General features: G+C 38.7%; 1 protein-coding gene across 1 annotated transcript in view; it reads right to left on the bottom strand.

Moving 5' to 3' along the window:
* Positions 1–2,119: 2,119 nt before the first annotated feature.
* Positions 2,120–26,372, bottom strand: part of EGFL6 (EGF like domain multiple 6) — a 39,463-nt gene continuing 15,210 nt past the window's right edge. The window contains exons 6-12 of the mRNA XM_042809712.1: positions 23,431–23,565; positions 21,609–21,731; positions 14,952–15,281; positions 7,361–7,441; positions 5,327–5,413; positions 3,407–3,672; positions 2,120–2,215 (exon numbers count right to left, since the gene is read on the bottom strand). Coding sequence (XP_042665646.1) covers positions 2,120–2,215; positions 3,407–3,672; positions 5,327–5,413; positions 7,361–7,441; positions 14,952–15,281; positions 21,609–21,731; positions 23,431–23,565 — 1,118 coding nt within the window. The remainder of the gene's footprint in view (positions 2,216–3,406; positions 3,673–5,326; positions 5,414–7,360; positions 7,442–14,951; positions 15,282–21,608; positions 21,732–23,430; positions 23,566–26,372) is intronic.

Below are 26,372 nucleotides of genomic sequence, written 5' to 3' on the forward strand. Positions count from 1 at the left end.
GGGGAGGGGAGGGGAGGGGAGGGAAGGGGAGGGAAGGGAAGGGCTGAAAAAAATTGTAATACTTATTAAAGATAAATAAATGCCAGAATCCTGGCTAAGATGTGTAAAGAGTATTTCTTTACCAAGTCTTCCTATTAATAGCTGCTGTCTCTTCTCCATACCAACAACAGAATCACAGAATCACCAAACGACAGGGATTAGAGGGAACCTGGGAAGCTCCTCGAGTCCAATCCCCTGCCTGAGCAGGAACTCCTAGATTAGGTCACACGGGAACTCATGCAGGCAGGTTTTGAATAATGCCTCCAGAGAAGGAGACCCCACAACCTCTCTGGGCAACCTGTTCCAGTGCTCCATCACCCTTACCATAAACAAGTTCTTGTGCATGTTAGTACCAATCTTCCTATGTACAAGGTTTAGGCCGTTACTCCTTGTGCTCTTGCTACACACCATCGAGAAGAGCCTGTCCTCACCCATTTGCCTCCCACCTTCCTTTAGATAGCTATAAATATTTACCACATCGCCTCTCAGTGTCCTTTTCCCCAGGCTGAACGGAGCGCGGTTACTCAGCCTTTCCTCACACGGGAGGCCCCCACTCATCCTTGTGGTCGTCCTCTGCTGGACTCCTTCTAGGAGGTCCCTGTCTTTTAACTTAACTTAATTGAGGTGCCCAGAACTGGGCGCAGCAGTGTAAATGTAGCCTCACCAGTGCAGAGCAGAGGGGGAGGATCACCTCCCTCGACGTGCTGGCCAAGCTCTTTTGATGCCAACATGCAGTCGGGCGATTCCACATGGGCCATTTTAATTTTCTGTCAGTTTCCAAGAAACTTGTTACAGAGACTGGTATTTTCAGGGACTGCTACTTGCTTGCATCCTGTGCAAGAAGGTGGTATTAGTGCCTAATTCACCTAGGCAGCTAGACACAGAATTTGATTTTAATAAAACAGACCTTCAATCTTCTCAGTTTCAGGCACCCTGGTCTGCTTGAGATGCAGATGTCACACATTCTCCAAAGAGATCACAAAGGAGAAAATGGTCTTTTGCCCACGCTTCAATCATTCAGCTTTTCAGTACACGTGGAACCTGGATTCCAGAGCCTCTTTACACACATGTACCTCCAGAGGCATGTGTGGCAGAGAGTGGCAAGATATCAGCTTCTACTTTGTGCGAGAAGAGTCTGCTTCCTTCTCCATTCCTGGGGAGGCGGGCAGCCTCCAACCATTTTGCTGAAGTCTGAAGAACATGAAGGGACTTGCAAAAAAGATTTATATTTCTCCATTGTGTCATGTAAGAATGAGCCTTACTGTGAGGCCACTAAACCGTCCTGTCTACTGGAAAATGAACATGGTTGTTTCAAGGCTCTGCGCAGTAAAGAAGGGCTGTGACCCAGCAGGAACTTGTCTGCTCCTGAAGGTCAGTACAGAGTGTGAAAATTTCTTTACTTTTTTCATTACCACTTGGTAATATCATCTCTATGTGATGCATATTAAATGCCTATGAAAAAAAAGTGGATCATTCCTAAACAGTGATTTGTGTGACTTAAAGACACTGATGACAAAGAGGATATTTTGCATATTGTATCAGCAATTAAAATATTCCTCAAAGATGTGACTCCACTTAAAATTTAGCTCCATGAAGACAGGAAAAAAACCTCCTCATTCTTCTAATTGTTTTTTAATAAATTTACTATCTACACATTAAGTAAGAAGTTAAAATCACATCACCAGAAGTAGTAGCATCCTCTTCAACACTGCTTTGTGTTCTTGTGAAGTAGAAATGCAACAGACAACTTAAGAACAGCCTTGAAAAGAGCTTTAAGGAATGAAAGCATACAGAATTTTTAAAAAAGCTAGACACATATTTTAATGCCTCAGAAGCCCTAACCTTGAGTGTTAAAATATAGTAGTGCTATATTCAAAGCACGTATTAGAATCTAATTCATAAAAAGTGTGCTCTGCATCTTGCACCTGTCAGTTGCCGTTTGCATTGCTGCACTAAGTTCAAGGTACAGGTTTTTAATTTACGTTTTCCTTTTTTTTATAATGAAAAGATTAAAAATACACTACTAGCAAGGCAAGAGTTGAAAATAGGGCTAAATCCAGAATACTCAAAATATCCATTCTCAGGTGTCTTCTGGGCATAGACCAGGAACTAATAGAACATTGTCCACTCCAATTTCTCCAGTTTTGCCCTTCCCACGTTCTGATTCAAAGGTGATCTGTCACAAGAAAAGAGATGCATTAACAGTGAAAATGTAGTTTATCCAACCATTTAGTGACTCTTAAACAGTTTTAATGCTATATCTGAGGAATGTTTAATTGTAATTCATGAAAGACTTAATGACTCAAATCCCTGCAGCTTTTAGAATGTTTATATATTATTTAACTGGACTGATAATCCTCTGTACAGATTTACAATACCAAATGGATTCATTTAATAAGATTGCTTATTTTCACCGTACAAAGAAAATGCAAATGGAGTGAAATCCCATTATAATAATGTGGCATTATTACTTTATGAGACGTTAGTGCCCTCTTTTTTTGGAGACATTACAATTGTTCATTTTCCACCTATTTGGACCCTTAGTATTAGGTTATATAGCTGGTAAATACATCTATTTCAATCTGTATATATAGTAGGCTATCCATTATAATTGCAGTCACACACACAGTAAATTCATTTTTATCAATAGAGTGTCTGGGGTTTTATTTTATAGACTGACTCTTATTTACGTAAGACTTCCTCCATGTCTTTCTGTCAGTGCAAAAAACTTCAAAAAGGACTTCAATTTCCTTTATGCTTCCAGTACTCAATGGTAAACATAACCCTTTGCCCTGCATTGAAAATATTCAGTCATATAAATGAAAATCAGGCTCTAGAATTTCAAGAAGAAACTTGCTGAAGTCTCTACTGAGGCAGTTTTCAGAGAAGTATCAGGGCACAGTGTTCTCTGCTGGCAAACATACCCTGTACCTACGGTGACTGCCCAACCTTGATTATAAATGAGGTCTCTTTTTGCACTAATAATCTGTGTGAGTATGGCTTCAGAGCATCATCTTCTATGAAACAGAGATGATTTTCATTTTTCCAAGCACACATTTATGCCTTCTGTTGCATGAAATAATAAACAGAGATTCTGGTAGTTTGTGATAATTAGAGATCTGACGAAGTTTTTACAAAATGATGGGATTATTTGGCATCAGTGTCCTAGCAAACTGGAGTCATTCAGTTATGAAATTACAATCATACAACTTCTCAGCCTTCTAAAATCTATACTCTTCCATTTCCAAACAGCCTTTCAGTTGCAAGCATACGATGCCTGTAAAAGAGCTGGTGGAACACTGGAGGATTAGGAAAAAACCTCTTGTGTTGGCTATAGCAGTTAGGTTACACACTGCATTAGACTTACACTGTTAGTTGTTTCAGTACCCTGCCATATTTCCACTTTTCCAGTTCGCCACCTTTCATCTTTTCCCTTGTCCTGCTCCCAGACAGGAGCAGTTCTTTGGTTGGCCATGAACACTCGAAGTTTTCCCACTCTTTCGCCAGCGAGCCGATAACTGAAAATCAAGCAGTAGGTGCTCGTTGGTTTGAGGTCAGTCAGGAGAAGTTTTAAGCGGCCCATATCCTTCTTGTGACCCACAAAGGCTGGAACAGCCATGTAGTATCCATCACCTTGTAACAAAAAATGGAAAATGAAACTTGAATGGACCTGTACTACTTGTTAGTAAATTGAAAGCAATTTTGCCAAGAAAATAAGGAGAAGCTCTGTTACTTGAATAATTTAAAATCAGACTGGAGAAAAGCAGCAGGAAGTCTAATGTTCAAGGAATAAGCTTTCTCTATTGGAAGTCAGATCCCTTCAGAAAGGAAATGAGTTCATATTTCACTGGCAATCACAGTCATTCTTCCTTGCATTGCAATTTTCTGTACATTTGAAAGGCAAAATCATCTCAAATGCAATAGCCTGAAACATGGTGCTGTGCCCCTCTGGTCAGACCATTTCCAGCACTTGATCTAGCTCAATACGCTCTGCAATTTCCTCTGCAGTGATGACAAAGGATACCAGTGATGATAAAGGAACCAGCAGTTTATTCCTTAAATCCTGGAGGAACAACAAAATGAGAGATGACACACAAAGGGATGAAGCAATAAAAGAAGTGAGTCCATAAATAGACGTAATTAGCAGACCTGTGGTTGTGAACATGAAGTAAGGCCATGGTAAGGGCTTCCTGAAAGCCGCAGGAAAGAGAAAGGTACTGGGAAAAGGAAATACAAGGAGCAGGAGAGGAAGGATTAGCAAAGAAAGACTGAGATGGAAAGACTCTGAAAGAAGAGAGAGAGAATGTGCATGTCGGGACTGGAACAAGTGCTCTACATTATCCACTGGGTCTACTGGAACATTTTCTGCAATGTTTCCTCACAAAGGAAGATCATAGAATCACAGAATGGTTTGGCTTGGAAGAGACCATTGAAGATCCTCTCGTTCCAACCTCCATACCGTGGGAAAGACATCTTTGACTACATCAGCTGTGGATGGGGCATCCACAGCTTCTCTGGGCAGCCTGTGCCAGTGCCTCACCAACTCATCATGAAAAATGTCTTGCTTAGATCCAATCTAAACATTTCAGTTTAAATTCACTGTGTCTTGTCCTATCACTATACTCCCTGATAAGAAGGCCTCCTCATCTTTTTTGCAGTCCCCCTTCTAAGGACTGAAAGGCTGCCATGAAATCTCCCCACAGCCTTCTCCAGGCTGAACAACTTGGTACAGTTTCCATTTGGACACTGAAGTGCTGTCTGCAACTCTTCAGACACAGGCATACAGCCAATTCTTCGGCCATCTAACAGCCCATCTATCAAACTTATATCCCTCCAATTGACTGGTAGGAGTGTTGTCAGGGACTGTGTCAAAGGCCAAGCAGGAGTAGATGACATCACCACTCCATTGGAGAAGGCCAGGCACAGTTATCACAGTGCTATGTCTAAACCATGTGAGCGACACCATTCCTGCACCCATCTAAATGGTAGATGTGCTTAAATATCCTACCAGCCTTGGAGAGACACAATATGTAACTAATAAGGTTTCAATTGTTTTGCAACTTGCAATTCTTAACAATTACATTCAAATCCTTCTGCTCACCTTTTGATTCATTTGTACTGAAATATACTGCTAACTAGCAATTGCCACTGGAAAAGCAACTTCCACTCTCAGCCTTCTCTGCTGCCTTAATTAATTCTTGATCCTATTTTCTTCTTCACTTTCCCCTTTTTTTGGAGAGGATAAGACATCACAGCTGAGCAAGGGGATAGGTATTGAAATAAATACCTCTGTCTCGATCAGCAGGATTCCAGTCAAAGTCATCATTAGTATCTTGTTTCCAGTCGCAGACTCCTCGACTGAAACTGCAGTCAACTAGGAAACAAATTGGCAATAGAAACACACAGATAAGAGAAGCGTTGCATCTTAAGTACTGATACAAACAATTTGCTCTTTATTCACCTACTTGTAAGTGTACAGATCGTGCTAAAACTATCCCCAATTTCAATTCAGACAGCGTTGACCTAGATTAATTTCCAAAAGAAGCAAAACATCCCAATTTATTTAGCAACTCTTTCCTTAGCTCACAGCAAAACCTATTGTGTCTTTTCACTGCCAGTCTCCCATGTGCACATGATTTTATATGCTATGACTTCTGCCTCCTGCATGCCTGCTGGTTTCCAGGTGCAGTTTGAGATGCTGGTTTTTAATTTGAACATCATAAATGGTTTGGGGACTGCAAATTTTCAAGCTCTGCTCTTCTCCACATGTGCAACTACACTGCTGTAGCTGCATCAGCTGAGATGCTCAAGCTTTCCTTCTTGCCATTAAAAAAAAGAAGCTGGCTTCCCATGAGAGGAATCTGTTGCCTCACACTGAATACTCATACTATATGGAGCTGGGAGCAACCCAAATATGTCGACCTTTAGAGCACACTGCAAAAAAAAGCGTCATCCAGAGCATACCACAGCCTTCATGGCTGTGTAAATGAAAATGTAAATACAATTATGCATAAGCAAAAAAAAGAAGAACCAAGCAATGTTAGCATGACAAATCAGATTCATATGTCAGCCATCTGAATTTCCTTAGAAAGAATAATTCCTTTTGGTTCTTCGCGTGGATTTTATCATGAGACAGAGAAGTGTGGTATACAGCATTTAAAGAGCGTTTTTATATAAATCCAAGTCTTGTTTCCAAACCTACTGCTCTCTGAATTGGAGAAGAAAAAACATCATCTCACACAGAATGTCAGCCATCACATTTGCATTTTTTTTGAAGTCTAGGAAGCACTTCCCCATTGCTTTCAATTGAAACCAACCTTGTCCTAAAATGAATCTCAGATACAGTGAATCCCAACGTTTCATGCCCTGCTCACTTAGCTGTTAACTCCACAGAAGAACGCTGCTGTCCTATAAGTGCATTAGCTCACCGTTTCCCCTCTAGGATTCTGCTTTTTTCCTTGGCTCTCATGATTCTCCGAAGCCATTTTTCAGCTTCTTGCTATCTTTGCCCATCTCATAAAGGCCGCACAACTTAAAATCAAGTTGCATCACAGAGAAACTTGTTTCCCACCAGCAGAGAGGGTGAAAGTGCCCCCTGACCTGCTCACACACTCTGCTTTGACCTGAGATACGCTGCGGTTTGTCATAGTTACCAGAAGGCAGTGCAGTTTTCTGTGTGGAAATGTATGAAGTGGTTTCCTAGGTCATGGCCAAAGTTTAACTTGTATGCATAAATTGACCAGTTTTGAGCCTTGTATGCTGGCAACTGATTTTGCAACAATTTTAATGTTAAAAAAAAAAAAAGAATCATCTTACTTTGATACCCACAGAATTTACTGATGAACTGGGAGCTATCATGAATTTATAGACAGGTTGTTAAAGGATAAATATTTATTCAGTTATTTTCAAGGGAAACTGAAATCAGGACAAGACCCAATAAAAATGGCTGAAGGGCACTGGGATATGGTTGCACGCTATACAACATTTCTCTAAAATGGTTTAATTTTAGAGATGACCAATATGAGCTCATTTTTTCCTGAAAAAAATATGTGAAATTCACTTGCAAATTAAATTTCCATGTGGGGAAAGAGCTAACATATGTTAGCTAACATATGTTTTGAAAAGAACACAAAAAAGAACACAAAACACAAAACGAAGGTTCTCACATTCGAACTGGCGAAATGATTTGGCCATATGCCATCTCACTAAACTTCTGTTGTATGTCAAAGACCTCTAACTGCTTCAGCTAAGGCTGATACAGGTTCTCAATAAAACACACAATATGAGATAAAATAAATATTACAGAATAAAAAGAATCTACCTTCATGCTCTTGTCTTTTCATCGCAACTTTTCTTTGTGCCAGGAGAGGGCCAAAGGCAGCTGCTTCTTTACCCTGGGGAACTGGTGAAAACAACTTGTCAAGGGCCAAATCATAACAAGAACAGAAAGCAGAACTTTATTTCTCTATACCAATTACAATCATTCATTTAAGTAATTCAATGTATGTGTTTTTCAAATTTCCATCAAATTTACTTTCCTAACCCTGGCTAGAGACTAACTCTGAATAATTGTGAATTCCCTCAGCACAGTGCCTTCTAAGATGTAGGTAATTCAGCTGCAAGGTCCACAAAATCAAAGAACTTTGCATGTGCTCTTTCTTCACCACGACAATCTGTTCTCTTGCTTACAAAATTTCAGCTACCAGTTGAAGTACTTCAACTGCAAGAGATGATGAAGGCAATGATGTGAACACTTGGCAGCAAACAGGAAACTCAAAACATGGATAATGTGTGAGGTTTTGTAAAAGCCATAAATCTGGGGAATCAGAGGCCCATAAACTGCTGTAGTGAGAGCTCCAGGAGATTATTTTTCTGAAGCTGTACTTTCTTCTAAGGCATATGCAGGCCTCATCAGCTCATGTAGGCACACGCAGACTTCATCAGCTCATCTTCCTGTTGGGAAGGAAAGGCATGGCAATCGCTCTGCTCTTCCTCACCCTCCTTGCCACAGCTAGCAAGCACAGCCTGACAATTCAATCATCAGGCTTGGCAGAAACTCTGTAGAAAGCTCTTTTGTAAAAAATAGTTGACTTGTCCTGTGCCAAACCGGAAGAGTCAGTGAGTCAGCAATAAATGTCAGGTGCATTCTCTACAGTATTGGCCTAAAGAAGTATTGGCTTATGCAAAAAGTGCTATTTTTTAGCAACAGCCTGAGAGAGAAAGGCAAAATGTCTTAGGTCTGACAAACTCTTATTTTCCATGGACTGTCAGCCGGCAGACTAAGTACTTTTGAAGTTCTGTGGTTAAGCTTCTTTTGTATTACTCTAAGTGACAACTAGTGAAGTGCACACTAGAAAAACCAATGGTCTCAAATTCTTTGTGTGGTGTCTGTGTAATTAACTAATCACAAACAAGGTGATGGCCAGAGATGCTTTCACTGGCAGAGGGCTCTATCCTTTGCAAATGCATATGCAGATACCTTCAATATATACATATATACCTATGAAAAAGGAAGAGCTAAAATGCCCCATTTTAGAGGAGAGAGGGAGGATCCTTTGGATTACTGCTTACAAAAAGTGCTTACAAAAGCCCAGCACAAGGAAGTTCACTTTTCAGACACACCACGTGGACAGAAGCACCAAGAAAAGCTCAGGTTTCCTCAGCAGCGCCAGGTGATAGGAGCTATGGAAATCAAAATTACATTTCCCTACTCAGTGCCGCATTAGTCATGCCTTAGGAAGTTGCAGATGCCAAGTATTTTAAAAGTCATGAACTTCATATGTATGCTTCTTGTTTTTTTTCTGAGTTCAGAATCCAGTTTGTTCCACGAGTTCCACTTACCTACAGATTCTCATCAAAATACTCCAACATGCTTGAATTTGTAAGTACATGATCAATATTAAGAACATGTTTACAACCCACTGCAAACCAGTCTCCTCGTACCATAAAGAATATGCCATTTCTTAACTTTTCTTCTCCTTCAAAACTGCCAAAAAATTGTTCTTTATGTACACCAGACAAAACACGCAGCAAGGAAGAGACCCTGGAGGCTGCTCCAAAGGGGCCAGCTGAGCCAAGAAAGGAGACTCCTGCGATCTTACAAGCTTTCTGATGAACTGCCAGGAGCTTGTTCCCTCTTGTTGCCCTTGCAGTTTTTTCCTCCTCACCCAGAACACTGCTTACATCACCTAGATAATATTCTTACTTAAGGCAAAGACTAATATATCTTTCTCCAAATTAATCTATGTCTACATGTATACTTTTAGGAACAGGCACATAGGGTTTAGTCGTTACATTTAATATCATGCCATAAACTTGGCCTCGTATTTTGTGAAAGAGGCTCAGGCTACGAAAACCCTTGCCAAAATGAAGAAAGCTATTAAAATGTCAAAAGTTCTGGAAAGTGTGGAGAAATTTAATAGAAGATAGCAGCTGCCAGGAAGATTTATTTACAGAGTTACTGAATTATACTTGAGGGATACACATGCAGGTGTAACTATGCTGCAAATGCTTCCAGTGAATAACCATCATATACATAAAAAGGTCAAATTTTGTATCCAAATCTATTTTTTGCTTTCAGTGTCAGACGTTACAGCCAGGTTCTCCACTTACTGGAAGATATCACTAGTGAATCATGAGAAACTCTATGCTTCAGCTTACAGAAAGGCTTCCAAGAGCCCTTATTTCTTGGAAGGTGCCTATGTTTGACAGAGCCATCACTCCATCACTGGACATAACCAGAACCCAGAGTCTGTCCCCTCCTAAGTATTAGGCAGGAGTCAGGCTTGTTCTTTTCATCTCTTCTGCTATCCAGTGGTGCTTGCAGAAATACAGGCCTTCCTCAAAAGTCTTAATATCTTGATCCCTGAGAATACAGTCTCCAACAAAAGCTCACATAAGGCCCACTTCTGGTACATCAGAGTTCACCCCTTATTTCTGCAGTATTGGCATCTACAAACCTACGTATCTGCAGCACTAGCTGTTATATTATCTGCAGTTATATATAAAATTCTTTGCTTCAGGGTACTACACATTCTTAAGGGCTGGTGCCATCAGTGTAGTCTTATGAGGTAAGATGTGCTTACCTTATAGGCAGAAATTAGTGACAAAGAGAACTAATACCCTAGTCTTCCGAGGTACCTACGTAACCAAACACAACCAATTCACCAGTTCACCAACTTGGACTACACGGCTTCTTGTTTGGAGCTGGCTTGCACTCAGATTGCTTGGAGTGAGCACAGGTCCACCTGCAAAGTATCATTTATATAGATTCTCAAGTCAGTCTACAAGTTAAATAAGGGATAAAGAGATCGCAAACGCAACAGGAAGTCTGCAGGAGCATCTGAAAAAGATACAATACTAAAAGACTCAAAGTTAAAAAAAAAAAAAACAAAAAACCCACAAACCCAATAAGTAGAATAGATCTGTGGAGTACCATTTTACAGGCATGCCTGTAAAATGCCTCAGAAGTAGAACACCATTGGTAAGTGAATCGTGTGGTAAAGGACCTTACTAAAAACCCTGATAGATTTTCCTTTATGTGCACTTGATTTCACCTTTCTGCTTTGCCAGCTACTGCATTTAAAATTACATAAACTGCATTTTAAACTCCTGGAAATAGCATTTTGTCTGAAAAAATACTGTTTGGTTTATACTTGAACGTTATTTTCTATTTGTCTGCAGTAATCAAGTGCTATCCTTAAAGCTTTAATTTCTTTTTGCATTTCTGTTAGTGGGTCTGTATTTCTTACAAATCACCAGCAGCTTCAGAATGAGCTCTTCCTGAGACAACAGTATTGGAGGAACAGATAAATAGCAGAATACTGGCACCCACACATCTTAAGGAGTTAACTGTGGGGACTGTGGTGTATTTTTGTTTCTTGTTATGACTGTTCAGATTTTCCAATCCCTGGAAAATGCCTATGCTTGTTTTTGCCTAAGTACTCTAATTATTCTACGTACAGAAATAGCATTAGATCTGGGAGAAGCAACTCACTGTCAGTAATTCTCACACATACAATCCCACAGTGTCTAAAACTGCAGCATGTAGGATCTCTCAGAAAAAAGGTTTTTGCTGTCAATCTGACACTGCTCTCTGATGGGCAGAGCTCAATGAAAACTGTGAACAAACAAACAAAAACTCTAAAAAACAACTCCAAAACCACTTCCACTCCCAAAACTAGAGTGAGCACTGTAAAAGAAATCTATCAGCATATAAGAGATAGTAAAATGTAGAGTGGTTTCCTGTACACACCGTAGATCACTGTCAGACTGAAAGGAACATGCTACATTTCTGCTACCCATCCTCCCCTGAAAGAATTACATCTGCCAGATGCCCGACATCTTTGGAGCCCTTTTATCTATAGCTTTGGACTGAGCTGCAGCCTGAGCATTATTTGCTCACACAATGGTCTAATTATCAGAAAAGAATGATATTAAAAGCAAACATCTTGATTAATGGAGAGTTCTCTTGTTCAGAATTAAGAGTCAAGAATGCATAAGGAAAGCAGCCCACTTACATCACTGCTGAAGCCAAAACCTTACCATTGTTGGTGCTGTCAAAAGAAGGAGCTTGGTAGTTAACACAGCTGGCTAGATTACGTTTGGGCTTTACAAATATTAATGTACTAATTTTCATGTGACTTTTAGTGACTCCAGTAGTTGTTTTGCTCACACATCATGGTGTGCATATCCAGAATGATACCTGGGTCTTGACATTTCAATGCCCATTGCATTTCATATCACTGTATAAAAACAGTCCCTACTGAGTCAATAGCTGTAGTTGAGGGTGTTTATCATTTCTGGAAATCAGACCTTAGGATCCCATATCACACAGAAAATAAGGAAAGGAACAAACACAACTCAGAACCTGAAATGACAATTTTTTTCCCCCCTTCCCTGCAGTTCCTGCCTCTTTTTCTGCACATCTGCAACTGCTCTGATCAATAACACACAGCTATGTATATTGAACCACCCCTTGCACTGCAACAGATACTTCCTTCACATTGAACAAGGCAAAGACCTCATGGAAAACACCAATTAAAATCCATTAAAGAATGTATCACAAAGTATAAGAAGAAGAAAAAGTAAGTTTTCACAACTAACAATAATTTTGACATTTCTTCAATGTTAGGGCTTTATTTTTGCTATCTTTAACTACTGCATTAAAAAAAAAAACAAACTGTGATGAGTAGTTTTCATAAACAACCTATTTTACGTGGCCTCTTTTAACAATTTAGATCTTCACATATTAATTCTTTTTTCCCTTCAGCAGTTTTCTGCAGCTGCCCATATGTTGCAGATGTAGTAAAGGTCCTGTGATAGAATAGTGCGTACATTTAAAAATAATAATTAGGATCTCTGAAAAATGTGACCTATCAATTTTTCCTAATTGACTCCTTTTCCTGGAAGACGAACAATACAGATACTAATAACACAAAAGCAGATGCAGAATGAGTACTTCTGGGGACTACACAGAGGAACTTAATGTGGTATTAAGGGAATTGCTGCTGAATAGACATCAGCAGAGGAGGAAGAAAAAAGGATGTGTAAAATTACCAGCTGTAAATGTGAGATACTCTCATACTCCAGAGATCATTCAACAACATTAACAATGAAAGTCGTTTCAAAGCCAAATGTTCGACCAGTTAAGTGGATGAATCCACACGTTAGTACAGTAATGAGGATCAAGAGGCTCAAGGAAATTTAAAAGGGAAGGAAACAGTTAATAAGCACAGCCCAACTTGAAAGAAAAATGTAAATGGAACAACACGTTAAGTCATGCGCGTGGTTGGGATCAAAACAGAAAGTCATAAGTAAAACAAAGTTCATATACTTAATGAAACTACTTCTAGGACACAGTAGTGTCCCCATATAAAGAAGCACATCGATCTCCTTCCAGAGCTCCCTGGCAGAATAACATCTCACCGGCATCTTCAGCAAACAAATCCCTTATATCTCTAATGTCAAATTCCAGCCAAATATGACTAGAACAAAAGAATAGAGGAACAAAATCAGATAAATCACAATGGTCAGTATTTTCAAGCAATAACAGTAAAGCCACCACTGTCAATTGTAACCACTATTTCATAGAAAAAACTGTTTCAAATATCCTGGCTTGGTTGAAAAAAACCTCTAGAAGGAACCCCACCAAACACCATGACAGAATTCTCTTGTGCATTATTTTGATTTCGATTTTGCTGTGGACAAAGGATTTTCCTGATGTGCCTTTAGTGACATTGACAACTTGGAATTGAATCCATTCCACACAGTGTGGCAGTGAGTATTCCAAAAATACTTACAAAAAATATCCAACCATACTCAGGTTTTCAATATCTGGCAATATTTCCTGGACTTTCCAAGCATGTTACATCTGAGTTACTTTCCTCTGCCCACCAATCCATCTATCACAGAAAGGCAGAAAGAGATCCGAGGGCTGACTTTATGATATTTTCATCAGACTGCATTGCCTCAGGAAATGAAATAACCTACAGTCCTTTATGGCACCAAGTTCTGAATAAAAGTATCAGTAACTTATAACAATGTTACTTTTTCATATTTAGTTAATTTAGTTAAGACCTGGGCTTTATTGCTTCTTGTGAGACAATGGAGGTAAATCATCTAATTCTTTTGTCTGAGACTCTCACATGTATTTGGCAGTACCAGTATGGATGAGCCTGGTTCAAGGGTAGCTTGCCATCCAGTCAGCCCCAACTTGACTTCATCTTCTGCCCCTGCTACCTTTTTCAGGGAAATTATTTATGAAGAGATCCTTAGAAGCTGGACAGAAAGCTGCATAAGCTTATCAAGAGTGGAAGGCTGGGTAAAGAGGTAGGGCGTATCTGGTGTGGCTGGCCAGAGCAAGAGTGGAGCCCCGGGTATAGGATCATCAGATTTGGAGTCATGGCACCATCAGCCAGAAACCTTTCACAAAACATGGAGTTGAGTACAGCCTGGCGATTAGGATGCAGGTCTAATCACACTGGATAGCACTATTTTTGGTACTACATTGAAATGCTATGTTGAAAGAACAGAAAAAATCATAGAATTATATAGGCTGACCTGCTGATCAGGAGATTATCTGAGGCCCATCTATCAAATTATGAGTATCTCCAAGGATTCATATTTCACCTGTATTCCTGCACCAAATTTTGGCCGGCTTTGTGGTAATAAAGTATTTTCCTTCTATCATAAAGAGAATATTATACAAGATAGCAATTAAAAGGAAACATATGAAATCCAACTGAGAAAATTAGTCAATCTTCCTGATAAATGACTAGTGTCAGATATTAAGTGAGATACTTGAGATGCATGCTCAAATACCATCAAATGTTTTAAGAGTGAGAGAGTCCATTCAGATAAACTCTCACATCTAAACAAAAGAGATAAAAACCCTCTGTGATTCACAACATTATCTTTCTGGTGGAATGACACAAAAAAACAATGGCATCTATTGTATGCTTTATATTTTGAAACACAAAGGCACCAAAGTGTATGTTTTTCGTATGAATAATACACACTATTTGAGTGATGAGTATGTCTATCACAAATCAAAGATAGTTCTTGTCTTAACCATAATGAAACAGCAAAATATCCTGTTTTGTTGGAGCTTCTGCGAAGAAAATGGGAAAAAGCTATATGTAAGCTGGTGTAGGTCCTTTCCAACCTTGTGATTCTATGATTCCAACAGCTGGAAGAGTGCCTCCCAGGATAACACACTCTTTTCTGTCAACATTGACTGCAGATAGTTTCCTCTAAAAGGGAGAATCACTAGCTCTAATCCTACAGTAGGTCTATTAGCTTGATTTTCAGTTTCTACAAGTAAATTAGGATAGAGCAGCTACAATGTCTGGTGACTATTTTGTTCATATATATACTTAAATTAAAACTAGCATAAAAATCGAGAAACTTACAGAAGACATCTCCTCTAAGGCTTTGCTCATGGTCAATCTGATTCTCATAATCTTCCTTCTCCTCCTCATCAGTCTCATCGACTTCCTCTTCTATGGTGACTTCAGTTCTTTTTTCTCCCCCAATGTAACTCCCACCAAGATCAAAACCGCCTTCATAGTGCAGTGACGGCAAGTGGGTTTTAGAAGCTGGCGTCATGGCTGCTTCTGGGATCACATTCTTGATTGCTTTATGCTTTGCCACGCTGTTTTTATGTGCAAGAAGTTTCTTTATTGTGTCCTTAGCTGTTCCAGGGATTCTTGGAATTTCCTTCACTGATTTTTCAGGAATAGCTAAAAACCAGAAGAAAGTAGTAAATATTCACCTAATGAACCATTCAGCAAACACGTTTATAAATGGCATCACATTGTCCTTGATAATACCCAGACACTCATACAGCTAAATTCTCTACCATGACATTAAGTTCACCTCTGTACTGTACTATGTATGCATTTACCTCTGTTGTACAGACAGCTCTCTGATTCAAAATCGTAGAAGCACCAAACGGTGTGGGTTGATAAAGAGCTTTAAAGAACATTTAGTTCCAGCTCCCATGATCCATTAGGCTGGGCTGCTCATAGCTTCATCCAACCTGGCCTTGAGCACCACCAGGGATGGGGCACAGCAGCTTCCCTGGGCAGCTGCACTAGCACCTCACTGCTCTCATAGTAAAGAATTTACGATGAGTTACAATGAAAACACAAAAGTTCCCTCTCTTACAACATCACTTGGCCTCTTGTGTAACACAGGCTACACAGCTCCTTATAGTCTATATTTATATACAAGAGCTTGGAGGAAAAAAATAACTCCTCGTTTGGTAGACTACTAAAAATTGTCCACAGACATGATACAGCAGAATACATAATACATAATCCATAATACAGCATAATGAAGTCAAATATCCTCTACACTCAGACAGAAAACTTCGAAACACTTAGTGATAAGAGGGTATTTTTTAATTTACTTAGCAGCCATGATTTTCATATTATGCTTTTCTTCTCTATAAACTGCGTCTCAAGACAAAAACATTTTGTTTCTTTTCAAATCCAATTATTCTCTATACGATCATCAAACTATGTTGGGATGCTTGAATGAGGGCCTATTTTTAAAGAATCCCATTTGAAGATACAATTCCATCGATGTAGGGAGCCAGAACTGATTTTCCAGCAGTGATGAAACCCAGAAGCAGTGCAAAGGGCTCCTTTTGGGTGGTCCTGTGTGGAGCCAGGAGTTGAACTCAATGATCACTGTGGGTTTCTTCCAGTTTGGGATATTCTATGATTCACCAATACTTTTTTCCGTATGTTTCTTTTCAAATAAGCAAAGACAAACAGAAGAGAAAACACCACTTAATGAAACAAAGCTGCAGCCTAGTAGGAAAAGATGAAAAATCCCAGAATTTATATTAATTCCTGGATAATATAATCCTGATAAAAGTTAATTGGTCAGATTTTATTTAAAGGAAATGCAGCTACATTTTCTACTTAGTATCCCAGTACAATTTGACTCTTGGTTAATTCACTGGATTGTTCAGAGTTTCTGAGATTCTCTGAAATTGCAATTGGAGGCATAAAACAAATAATTGACAATAAAACATGAAATAAACGAAAACTGAAAATTTTGTTTTTCTTGTCCTTTGAATAAAACTCATAGCCTTGCTTGCCAGATACTTGCAAGTTAATGACACTCCACAAAGCGAGCCTTAACTCTGGAGGATGACATTCTCAAGGTTATATGCGATTTAACTGCTGTGGTTTTCTGAGTCTAACCTCAGAATGCAGCAGTGAAAATTATCAGGAAGAACTCATTCCAAACAAATTTCCTCTTGACAATCAGTAACAAGAAGCTGCAGGCTGTTGATAAACATGCTATGGAAGTTTTCACGCCAGCCCAACTGCTTGGCAACCTGAACACCTGCTTTTAGTTCCTACTTTGAAGTCTTCCCAGTGAAATGAAAAATTCTTACAGCTTAACATAATAATCTCTGTGATGTCAGAAAACCAATCTTCTTGTACGTGCAAAACTAAGCAGTGTAGAAAATCAACTGAGAGGTGTGACAAAATATAGGGACAAAAGCGTATAATCCCCTCATGCTTGCAGACTCCAGTTTGCTGGAAATAAGAAAATCTTCATGTTCATATTTTATATCCTGGACAATGAGGGACCAGACACCAAGCACAGTTCAGGATATATTGTGGGTATCATAATCTGTATTCAGCTAAAGAACAGCCTGAGGTGTGGATTTAAGGCTTTTTATGTCTACCCATAAATTGCAGTAAGAACAGAACAGTCTAAGGATAGGACACATAAAACTCTGTCTGTCCTGCAGAAACCGCAGCACTTGCAGGTTGCTGAGATAACACAGCTGAGGCACAAGTATCTCAAGATCCTTTGTGCCACTATATTTACATAAATAGACAGGTATTTCTCAGACATTTGCACATTTATGCATCTCTGTGACTGCACAGAGAATTTAGAAACTGAAAAGAAATGTAATGCATTTCATCCCAGCTCCTCTTTATGCACCTTCTGATGGGAAGCATGCAGACCAAGACCTCCTGCTCCTATACAGTCTATAAATACAGACTGTATGAAAAATATCTCAGTTTCCAAAGGTATTTCATTTCTTTGAATCAGAAGGAATTACAGTAAGAGGTGGAAAAACAAAGGCAAATGGTGGCTGAGGGCTAGAAATAAATCTTCCAACATCTATTGCTGCGGAGGACTACGAGACCACAGATAGGTGGTATGTCTAATGACTAAGTAGTGAAAGCTGAGCTGGAAAAAATATGGAGAACAGATGCCAACCTCCTGCCTCTGTGCTGTATTGTGTGAAGGGAAATGCTCTGGGGATGGTACAGGAGAGGGTCAGGCAGTAATCTGTTTTCCTCACACACACCTTGTGACTGCAACTGATGTTGAATAGGGCTCTGAGTGCAGGAGGGCTGCAACAGGAGATGGTTTACTCTGCCCACACAGACACTGCAATGCTTTCACCTTGCACCTAGCAACAGATTTGAAAACCTAGTAAGTGATAAGCCTTGAGACTGACTTTCAAGTTTTTTTGTAGCTGTAGCTTCTGTATGTAAAAGTGGGAGAGGGGATGAGCAATACAGACAACCATTTACAAATGGTTTACAAAGAGAGTTGTCGTGGTTTTGTATTGCCATTTAGATATCCAGCAAAGCAAAGCATAATGAAGAACAGAAACCTCTGTCTGCAGCAGGGCATTAAAAAGAGTGCCACTGTCAACATTTTAAGAGCAATGCCTGAAGGATGGAGGCTTTAAGATAGTTCTGCATTTTCCTGTTATTCTGTAGCTTCCTGTAAGTAAAGTGAACTAAAGATAGGTTCGTGTTTCCCCAGGAATCTTAATTGCTTATGGAACCTTCTGGGACCCTAATCTTAAATAAAAGCTGGAATACACATTGAACCATATGGTGAGGGAAATGTGGTTTTTCAATTCACAATAGGAAATCAGGAAACATATGAACCTGAGCAAAGCAACAGATTGCAGCAAGATAGAGGCCAAATGTGGAAATGGCTGGGACCGTTTTAGGGAGCATTGGAAAACTTACACTTCTATAAATTGTTGAATGAAATGTGTGCTAGAGATAGTTCAGAAATAGTGTCCAACATTTCACACTGGATGGATAAAAGGAACAACCTCTGGTCATATTCAAACAAGCAGCATTGACTGCAGCTTATGTCTCAGCATCTTTCTGCTAAGTTGGCATATTGATATATAAATTGCATAAACCCCCAACTTCTGTACAAAGATGAATCTCACATCATCTCACTTATTATGTTATTTGGTAGCAGGAGGAGATACTGTCACAGAAGTTTCATTATGAACAATGTGCTTAGCTCCTCTCATTTCATAGTCTGAAAACTAAGCTATATATTAAAATGTTTTTCATTTGTTATATGCTGCTGCCATGGTAACCAGTTCATTATATACTTCAGACAATTGCTATGAAGAATTGATGGTTCCTTGTGGAAATGGGATTGTAACCCTATGGGAGTAATTATATACAGTACTGAGGGCATATTTGAGAAGCCCTTCTTTTATCTGCAGCAGAACCCCAGGCACATCTGCTGGGAGCTGGAATTGGCTGCAGAAGCTGCAGTCACTGCCACAGCCTCAATCCCCCACATTCTGAGGACAGTGTTCTCAGTCTATCAAATCCAATAGCAAAATCTCCTCTGACTTCAGAGAAGCCAAAGATTTTCCACAAATGTCTTATAACATGGAGAAAACTTTGCATTTCAGTGTATACTGCTATATCTAATTGGTGTTTCTGCCACTGTTTGAATAAACATTTGCCCAAATAAAACTCATCTGGCCCCCCTTTGTTACATTGCTTTTTTTTTTTTTTGACAATTTGAGTATAAATCAACCATTGAAACATTCAAAGTCAGCTTTCTCCCTCAAAGAAAGGCAGTATTTGTGTGGGAAGTACCACGTGAGAATCCAGTCTCTTTTTAGCACTGCTGCTTTTCACGTGTATATACCTCTGATTTTTTTTCTTTCTATTACTGTATTCTTCTTTGTAGTTGGTCCCTGCTTTTTGACCTTCTGCCAATGGCTCTCATTACTGTGTCTTATTCCTCTATCCTCTCCTGCATTACATTTATTTTCTGTTTAGCATGTTCTAAGTTCACAGCTTCTTCCTCTTCTAAATGACAAATGGAATACAATAATTAGAAATAGGACATGAGAAAGTTTGCAGAGAGTGAACAATTTAATAGAAATGCTAGTGGAAAACAAGAAACTGTCCATCTTCAGCAATTTTTTTAAATAGGGCCAGACATTAAAAACTGTGTGATAGCCTTTCCATAAGCAAAATATTTCCTTTGTTCACATTTAAGCAAGCATTCCTCTTGCATTGTTTCTGCTTGAGGAAAGAATAACTAGGGCAAAATGAAATTTTCCTTTGAAAATTTCAGCTTCTCATTAAAAAGGAAAACCAGAATAATGCAAAGATATATTTGCCCAGAGATATATTTGATCAACACTTATTGACGATGTACTTTGTTTTAACAGAACCACGTTAAGATGTGTATTATCAATTTGTCCTGATGTTCACCCAGCTCTCAAGACTCATTGTGTCTTTCTTTCCTAGTCACTTGCAGTGGTAAATCACAAGGGATGCAGTCTAGCAAGCAAACTGGCACATAACTGGAATTTGAGAATGGCAATCCTTCCAAACAACATTGCTGAGGTCCAAATCAAGACTTGCATTATCAGCCAAGTTTTTGTGTATTTAGTTCTCCTCATCAAAAGTCAACATTTTTCACTGGAAGTAGAAATTTAACAGAAAATTAACTTAGGAGTTAAACTTCGTGTTTTTCTTATTTTCCCAAATACAGTTTTAGCCCTACTAAGGCAACTGCTTGCTTTGTGTTTAACATATGTTAACATGCTTCAATTTTACAGTGATAAAGTAACTAAGTTATAATAATAAGTTACAGTGCTAAAATACAGTTAATAAGTTACAGTGCTAAAATAACTTCAGATACTAATAACAGATAGAACCCCCTTCCCTGGGCTTATTGCTCCCTTCACTTTTCATTGGAGTTGGAACCATTGATTTCAAACCAATGCCAATACACAGTGAGTGTATTTAAAATTAAATGCAGAAAGGATTAGGATTGATAAACTCTCATGCAGATAAAGTGTATTCCAAATGCTGCAAGTGTCAACACTGATGCAATACTGGAGGTTTCAACTACCATTATGATGAGAGTAGGAACATGAGTAATAGAGAGACTCATAGGACATCAGAGTTCATGGATAATAATAATACATATCTGATCATGGATTACTTGGGGGGAAAAAAAAAAAAGAGGAAAGAAAAGAAAAAAGAGGAAAGAAAATATATCGTGTAGACTTCATTTTCTATAGAAAAGAGCTTTAAAATTATTTGCACATCTTTTATTAAAAAAATTTGAATATCTCCTGAGGAAAACATCTCTAATAAATAACACTGTGAGTAAAATCTCTGCTAACTCTAGTAAAAATAAGTAGAGTAAGTAAGTAAAGAGATTTATTTAAACATAAAGGGCAGCCTTTTCCATCTTTCTTCTTGAAGGGTCACATGCAGTTAGAAACAGACAATGATATTTTTAAAGAAAGTCTTCAATATTCAATAGACAAAGGGGAAATTATAAGTGGAAATAATTTAGCAGAGGAGTCATGGCTTTCCTCCTTTCTCTCATTTTTTTCTAAGTTGCCTTGAATCTTTTCTGGAAGAAATTTAGTAGCCCTCCAAGAGGCTAGTTGTAAAAAATTAAAAAAAACAGTAATTGTTTAAAGCTATTTTCCCTGTTTCTTCATGATAATTATATAATAAATAAATAAATAAATAAATAAATAAATAAATCTGCTTGACATTTCAAGTGATACTATGGGGAAGGCAAAGTTCACAGGCAAAGTTCATTTGAGCTAATAATACTTGAACTAACTACACAATGACATATAATAAATAAATGATTTTGTGTGGAGATTGGCTTTGGTGGATATTATAGTACTTTTCAGCTTGGTCTTTCCTAGAAAAGTCCTCGTAACCAAAAATTACTGCAGAAAAGGAAGATAGTACTGTTCCTGAGGTACTCACCAGCACAATCAAAGCCATTTCCTTGGTAGCCCTGATTACATTTGCATTTGAAGGATCCCTCTGTGTTGAGGCACTCTGCATGGAGGTTACACCTGTGTGTGGTTGTCACACATTCATTTACATCTAGGGAAAGACAGAAATGCCTTAGAACTGGGCTGATAATCATGCTTCATGATAACCTGCTTGTAGCTGTACTGTAAGCACTAGAGTTAATAGTGCTAAGATGGTCCAGAGGCCATTGGAGGCAGAAGGACTAACGTTAAGAGAATATGCTTAGTTTCAGCTCTAGCCATACAGCTATAGGCTTATGCCAAGCATCCCAGAAGAGTGCTACTGTCTTCTGAATGAGAACAGGATTCAAACTGTAGGTTGTGCACTGTATTCTGCTAACAAAAGGCATTGCAAAATGTTTAATGTCAATGAAAATAATTCACCAAGTCTTCCCCACTCTTTTATTCACTCTAGAAATGAAACTGAAACTAACAAAGGACAGGATCTTGAGATCTTCTCTCTACCTCTAATGTTCGAGGCATACAAATGATGCTGCATGAAAAAGGTACAATTAGACTTTCAGTAGAAAATTCTATGTTTAGCTGACAACAAAAGGTACAAACACAAAGAGTAACAGATTTCGTTCTCCTTTATCACTATTTTGCTACATCACAAACACGTTTCTGACTTCTCCCACATGAGGGAGTCAAGTGATTGTACAAATATTTGAACCATTAGCATTTTACCCAGATTGTTTCATTTTTAGCAGCTGATAGATTCCAGGCAGGTCAAGTAGGACACAAGTAGCAGGAAGACTGACTCAAAAAAACAGAATTTCTGAGAGCAAGATCCAGGTTTCCAGATAAAGTGATAAAATCCTGACAACTGAGACCTCTCAATCTTTCCCCCATACACACATACTGTATAAAAAATTAAGCACTTTTTCCTCTTTAACACTGGAGCTACTTACAATACAAAGCTCTAATTCCAATACCCAGTATCCAAAACCTGCTTTGAGATCTCCCTCCCACCCTAAAGTGCCAATCTCAAGCAAAAAAAAATAAATCAGAAAACACGAATTTGCTTTTGGATGTGTTGTTGTGCTAACTCTTGCTGGCTCTCAGTTAGTGAACTGCAGTGCCCAGTGCAGAACCTTACCCTTTGCCATTCTTTCACCATTAGCTAATGGTCTGAAACAGAAATAAATGTCTTTTGATGTTTGTTTAATTGGGTAGATCAAGATAACAACTTTTCCTCTATTTCTGTTTGTGAGAAACGCCGACATGCAAAAAAGACCTGAAAAGTAATTAAGACCTACTATTTTATACATTTTTATTTTTTTTTTAGGTTCTGTACTATCCATCCAAACAACTATTTCTACTGTTGTGAACTGTCTTGATTCACACTGCTCATTAACTACACACAGAAAATAAAATAGAAAAAGATTGTGAGACTGTTTAGTCATCAAAGGTTGAAAGTCAAAAGAACAAGCTCTTTGACTACAGTTATACCAAAACTAGCGCTTTCTTGGAGTTCATCAACTGTTGTTAACGTACAACACCCTTTTGTACATCATTTGCAAAAGTTTAAAGATGACTTGGTACAAGGAGGCAATGTAATTTCCAAGTACCAGTGATCAAGTTTTTAATAAGGCCACAGAGAAAACCGAGAACAAAAGCTCCAAAAGTCATAAAAAATATTCTTAGTGACATTTCTAAGGTAGCATCTCTAGACAAGGCCAATGTACTTCAGACAATGATGGAAAGTTGCATTATGTGGGAATGAAAAAAAGATAAAAATGGAGAAATAAATTACATGGGCTAAGTCTTACCTACACAGTCATAATGGCCACTGATGTATTTCAGTTCATAACCAAGCTGGCACTTGCAGTAGTAGCTTCCAAATGTGTTGACACATCTGCGATTGAAAGAGCAGACAGCTCTGCCAGTGGAGCATTCATCAATATCTAGAGCAGGAATAGGGATGCTGGTCAGATCCAAAAGAAATTAAAACGGTCAAGCGGGATCATGTTTGGTCTTGGCTATCACACAGCATTCAATAAATAAGTCCTATAATGAATACACTTGGGAATGGCTTTTGCATGTCTAAATATGAATGAAACAGTAAAACGTCCACTAACTTAATGGAAGATTTTGAGACTTGACAAGCAAAAGCCATACTGACTGTACGGGCTCTCCACTGAGGTCAACGATTTCCCATAAGGTCACAAAATAGGAGAGGGAGGGACTCCTGAAACATCAGGGAATAGTTTAAGAGAGGGCCTCAGAAACAGGAAACAGAGCAGCAAGGAGTGGGGGCAGCAGCTCTTTCAGCTGAATCTTCGCACCGTCCCTTGCTGGGCCAAGTCATGGCAGAGACTGCAGACTGCAAGTGTCTGCCCAGCAGGAGGTAACAGTGGCAGATGTTCTGGACTAATAAGGCAACTTGGTATGGGAGGAAATGAACACTGTTAAATAGTCACTGTAATTAAATGTTATCAATTTAATTCATGAATAATGCAGCTTCTTAGGAGGATTCAGCTAAGACAAATAGCCATGGATCTTCAAACATTTACCTATTTATAACATTTCTGTAACTAATACTCAAGTATTAAGAGTATCTTAGAATCTTTTTCACATCCAGTATGCTATACAGCAGGAAGTCGCTCTCTCATTTTAGAGATAGAGGACACGTGATAGAAAAGAGTGAGCAAACACAAGTTGTATAGCCAGAAGGGGCATGCTATTTCTAACCACTGGATACACCTTTTTGTGTGTTTTACATTCTATCAATATGTACCAGTGATCTTCCAAATCCATTTGGGTAAGCAAGGTAAATGCAAATAGACTCAATACAAGAAAATAAAAATAACTGCCTGAATAATTCAGGAAGAGAACCACTTCTTGATTCTATTTAATAACATATTTCAACAGTGTTCACCTTCAAGTAGCTCTTAAACAATTCAAACAAAAATTAACTTGCTTGCTGTTAGTCAGAGAGCCTTGCTGATTCTTCAAAGCTGAATATTTCCAATTACAAATTCATTTCACTTAAAAGAGAGAAATAATGTTCTCATGTTGGAGTGTTCACAGTTTAGAAATTAAGCAAAATATCCATATGGGCTTACTCTGTAATTCCTAAAAATGAAAAAACAGCCTCACGCTATATGACATTCATACTTGACTTGATACTATAGCTGTACATTAAGGAGAATAATTCATATAGTAACTGTCCTTGTATGCAGCACTGCCTCTTGGATGATGCATTAATTTGTTTGAAATGTTAAGCATAATATTGTTTTGGCCATTAGAGCTGAAATTCATTTCTATATCTGACACGTCAAACTCCTCAACATTTAAAATATTTTTACCAATTTTATATATTTTTTACCAATTATATATTACCAATACAGTAAGAGATACCATTGGAGATTACCAATACATTGTTAGAGAAATACCATACTGCAATGTGAAATCAGGTACATTGTTAAAGACATGGTACTGACTAGAACTCATTGCAAAAACTTGTTTATATTTTGGGCAACTCTAGAAAATGAAACATTTCCCAGCTACAATTTTCAATTTTCTATTAAATTTAAAACAATTTAGCAGAGAGCATACAATCTGAAAAATAAATGCTTCCATAGCCTTTCAGGTTTGTTTGTGATGACCAACAACAGCAATATTCCAGCTTTGGAAATGCTTCTGTGCTGCTCCTGCACATACTGAGAGGTCTCGCACACTTGAACCAACCTCATCATAGATTTCCACCCAACCATGGACTGAGGACCCATTTCAGCTCCTGGGCCTTGAATTCCTGCCCAAATGTGCTGCAATCACGTCCATTTCCAGTCCTGTCCCTGCATGGACCTCAGGACTACTCTGTTGGTAGTTTTGCTGCAGATCCTGGATGGACTCCTTGGATGTACATTAAAGCTTTATTTCCCATCTTGTATTCCTCCTGTTGACCAGACCCCTTGGACAGACACTGGACCTGATTTATCACCTGACCTTGTCACTTGCCCTGTTATAAGCACTGGTCAGCCACTGTGATCAAATGCTGTGGGAGAGGACACTGGTCAGTGCAGACATAACACTGCTAGTGGTGCGGTCACCTGTGGCTCTCAGCTTATCCCCTTCAGGGAACAAGCCTGCTACTGCTGCTCCCTGACATGCACTTCACTGCCTCTTCTTCTCCATCTTGGGCTGGTCTGTGCTTTGGAGGGTTCATTTCATGCCCACTGATGTTTTGATGCTAGCTTAGTTTCAATATTAAAATGGGTACCATTTCAGCACCGGATTGCAAAACTGTAGTCCTGCCTTTTCAGATAGCAGTGTAAAACTGTTGTCACTAAACAGTACCAAGTGTTACGAAGCAATGCTACCTTATCACAGGAAATCCCTACGTAAAATGATGTCGAGTTTTCTGTAGAAAAATACAGAAGTTCCTATTGTGGGTCATCACAATACAGGAAAAAACAACCAAACGTGACTCCCAAATCCTATAACGCATTATGTCACTGGGACATATACATCCTATATTGTATGTAGCAATTTCAGAGAAACAGAAAATCTCTTAATGACTACAGTATATGTCAAAACACTTGATTCTTTATTGTGGAAGGAACTAGTCCAAAGAATTATATTATAAGAATTATTATTTAAAAAGCATGCACATTTTGCATCACTGTAAATAACAAGAAGCATTAGAAAAGCTAGTGAGGAGGGATAAATACTTATTACTCATTCTCCAAACTCGAGTTTTTGGGGATCC

This window comes from Centrocercus urophasianus, unplaced genomic scaffold (genome assembly GCF_019232065.1).
Source record: "Centrocercus urophasianus isolate 14NV4802_14NV808 unplaced genomic scaffold, USGS_Curo_1.0 seq_12, whole genome shotgun sequence".
Classification (NCBI taxonomy): domain Eukaryota; kingdom Metazoa; phylum Chordata; class Aves; order Galliformes; family Phasianidae; genus Centrocercus; species Centrocercus urophasianus.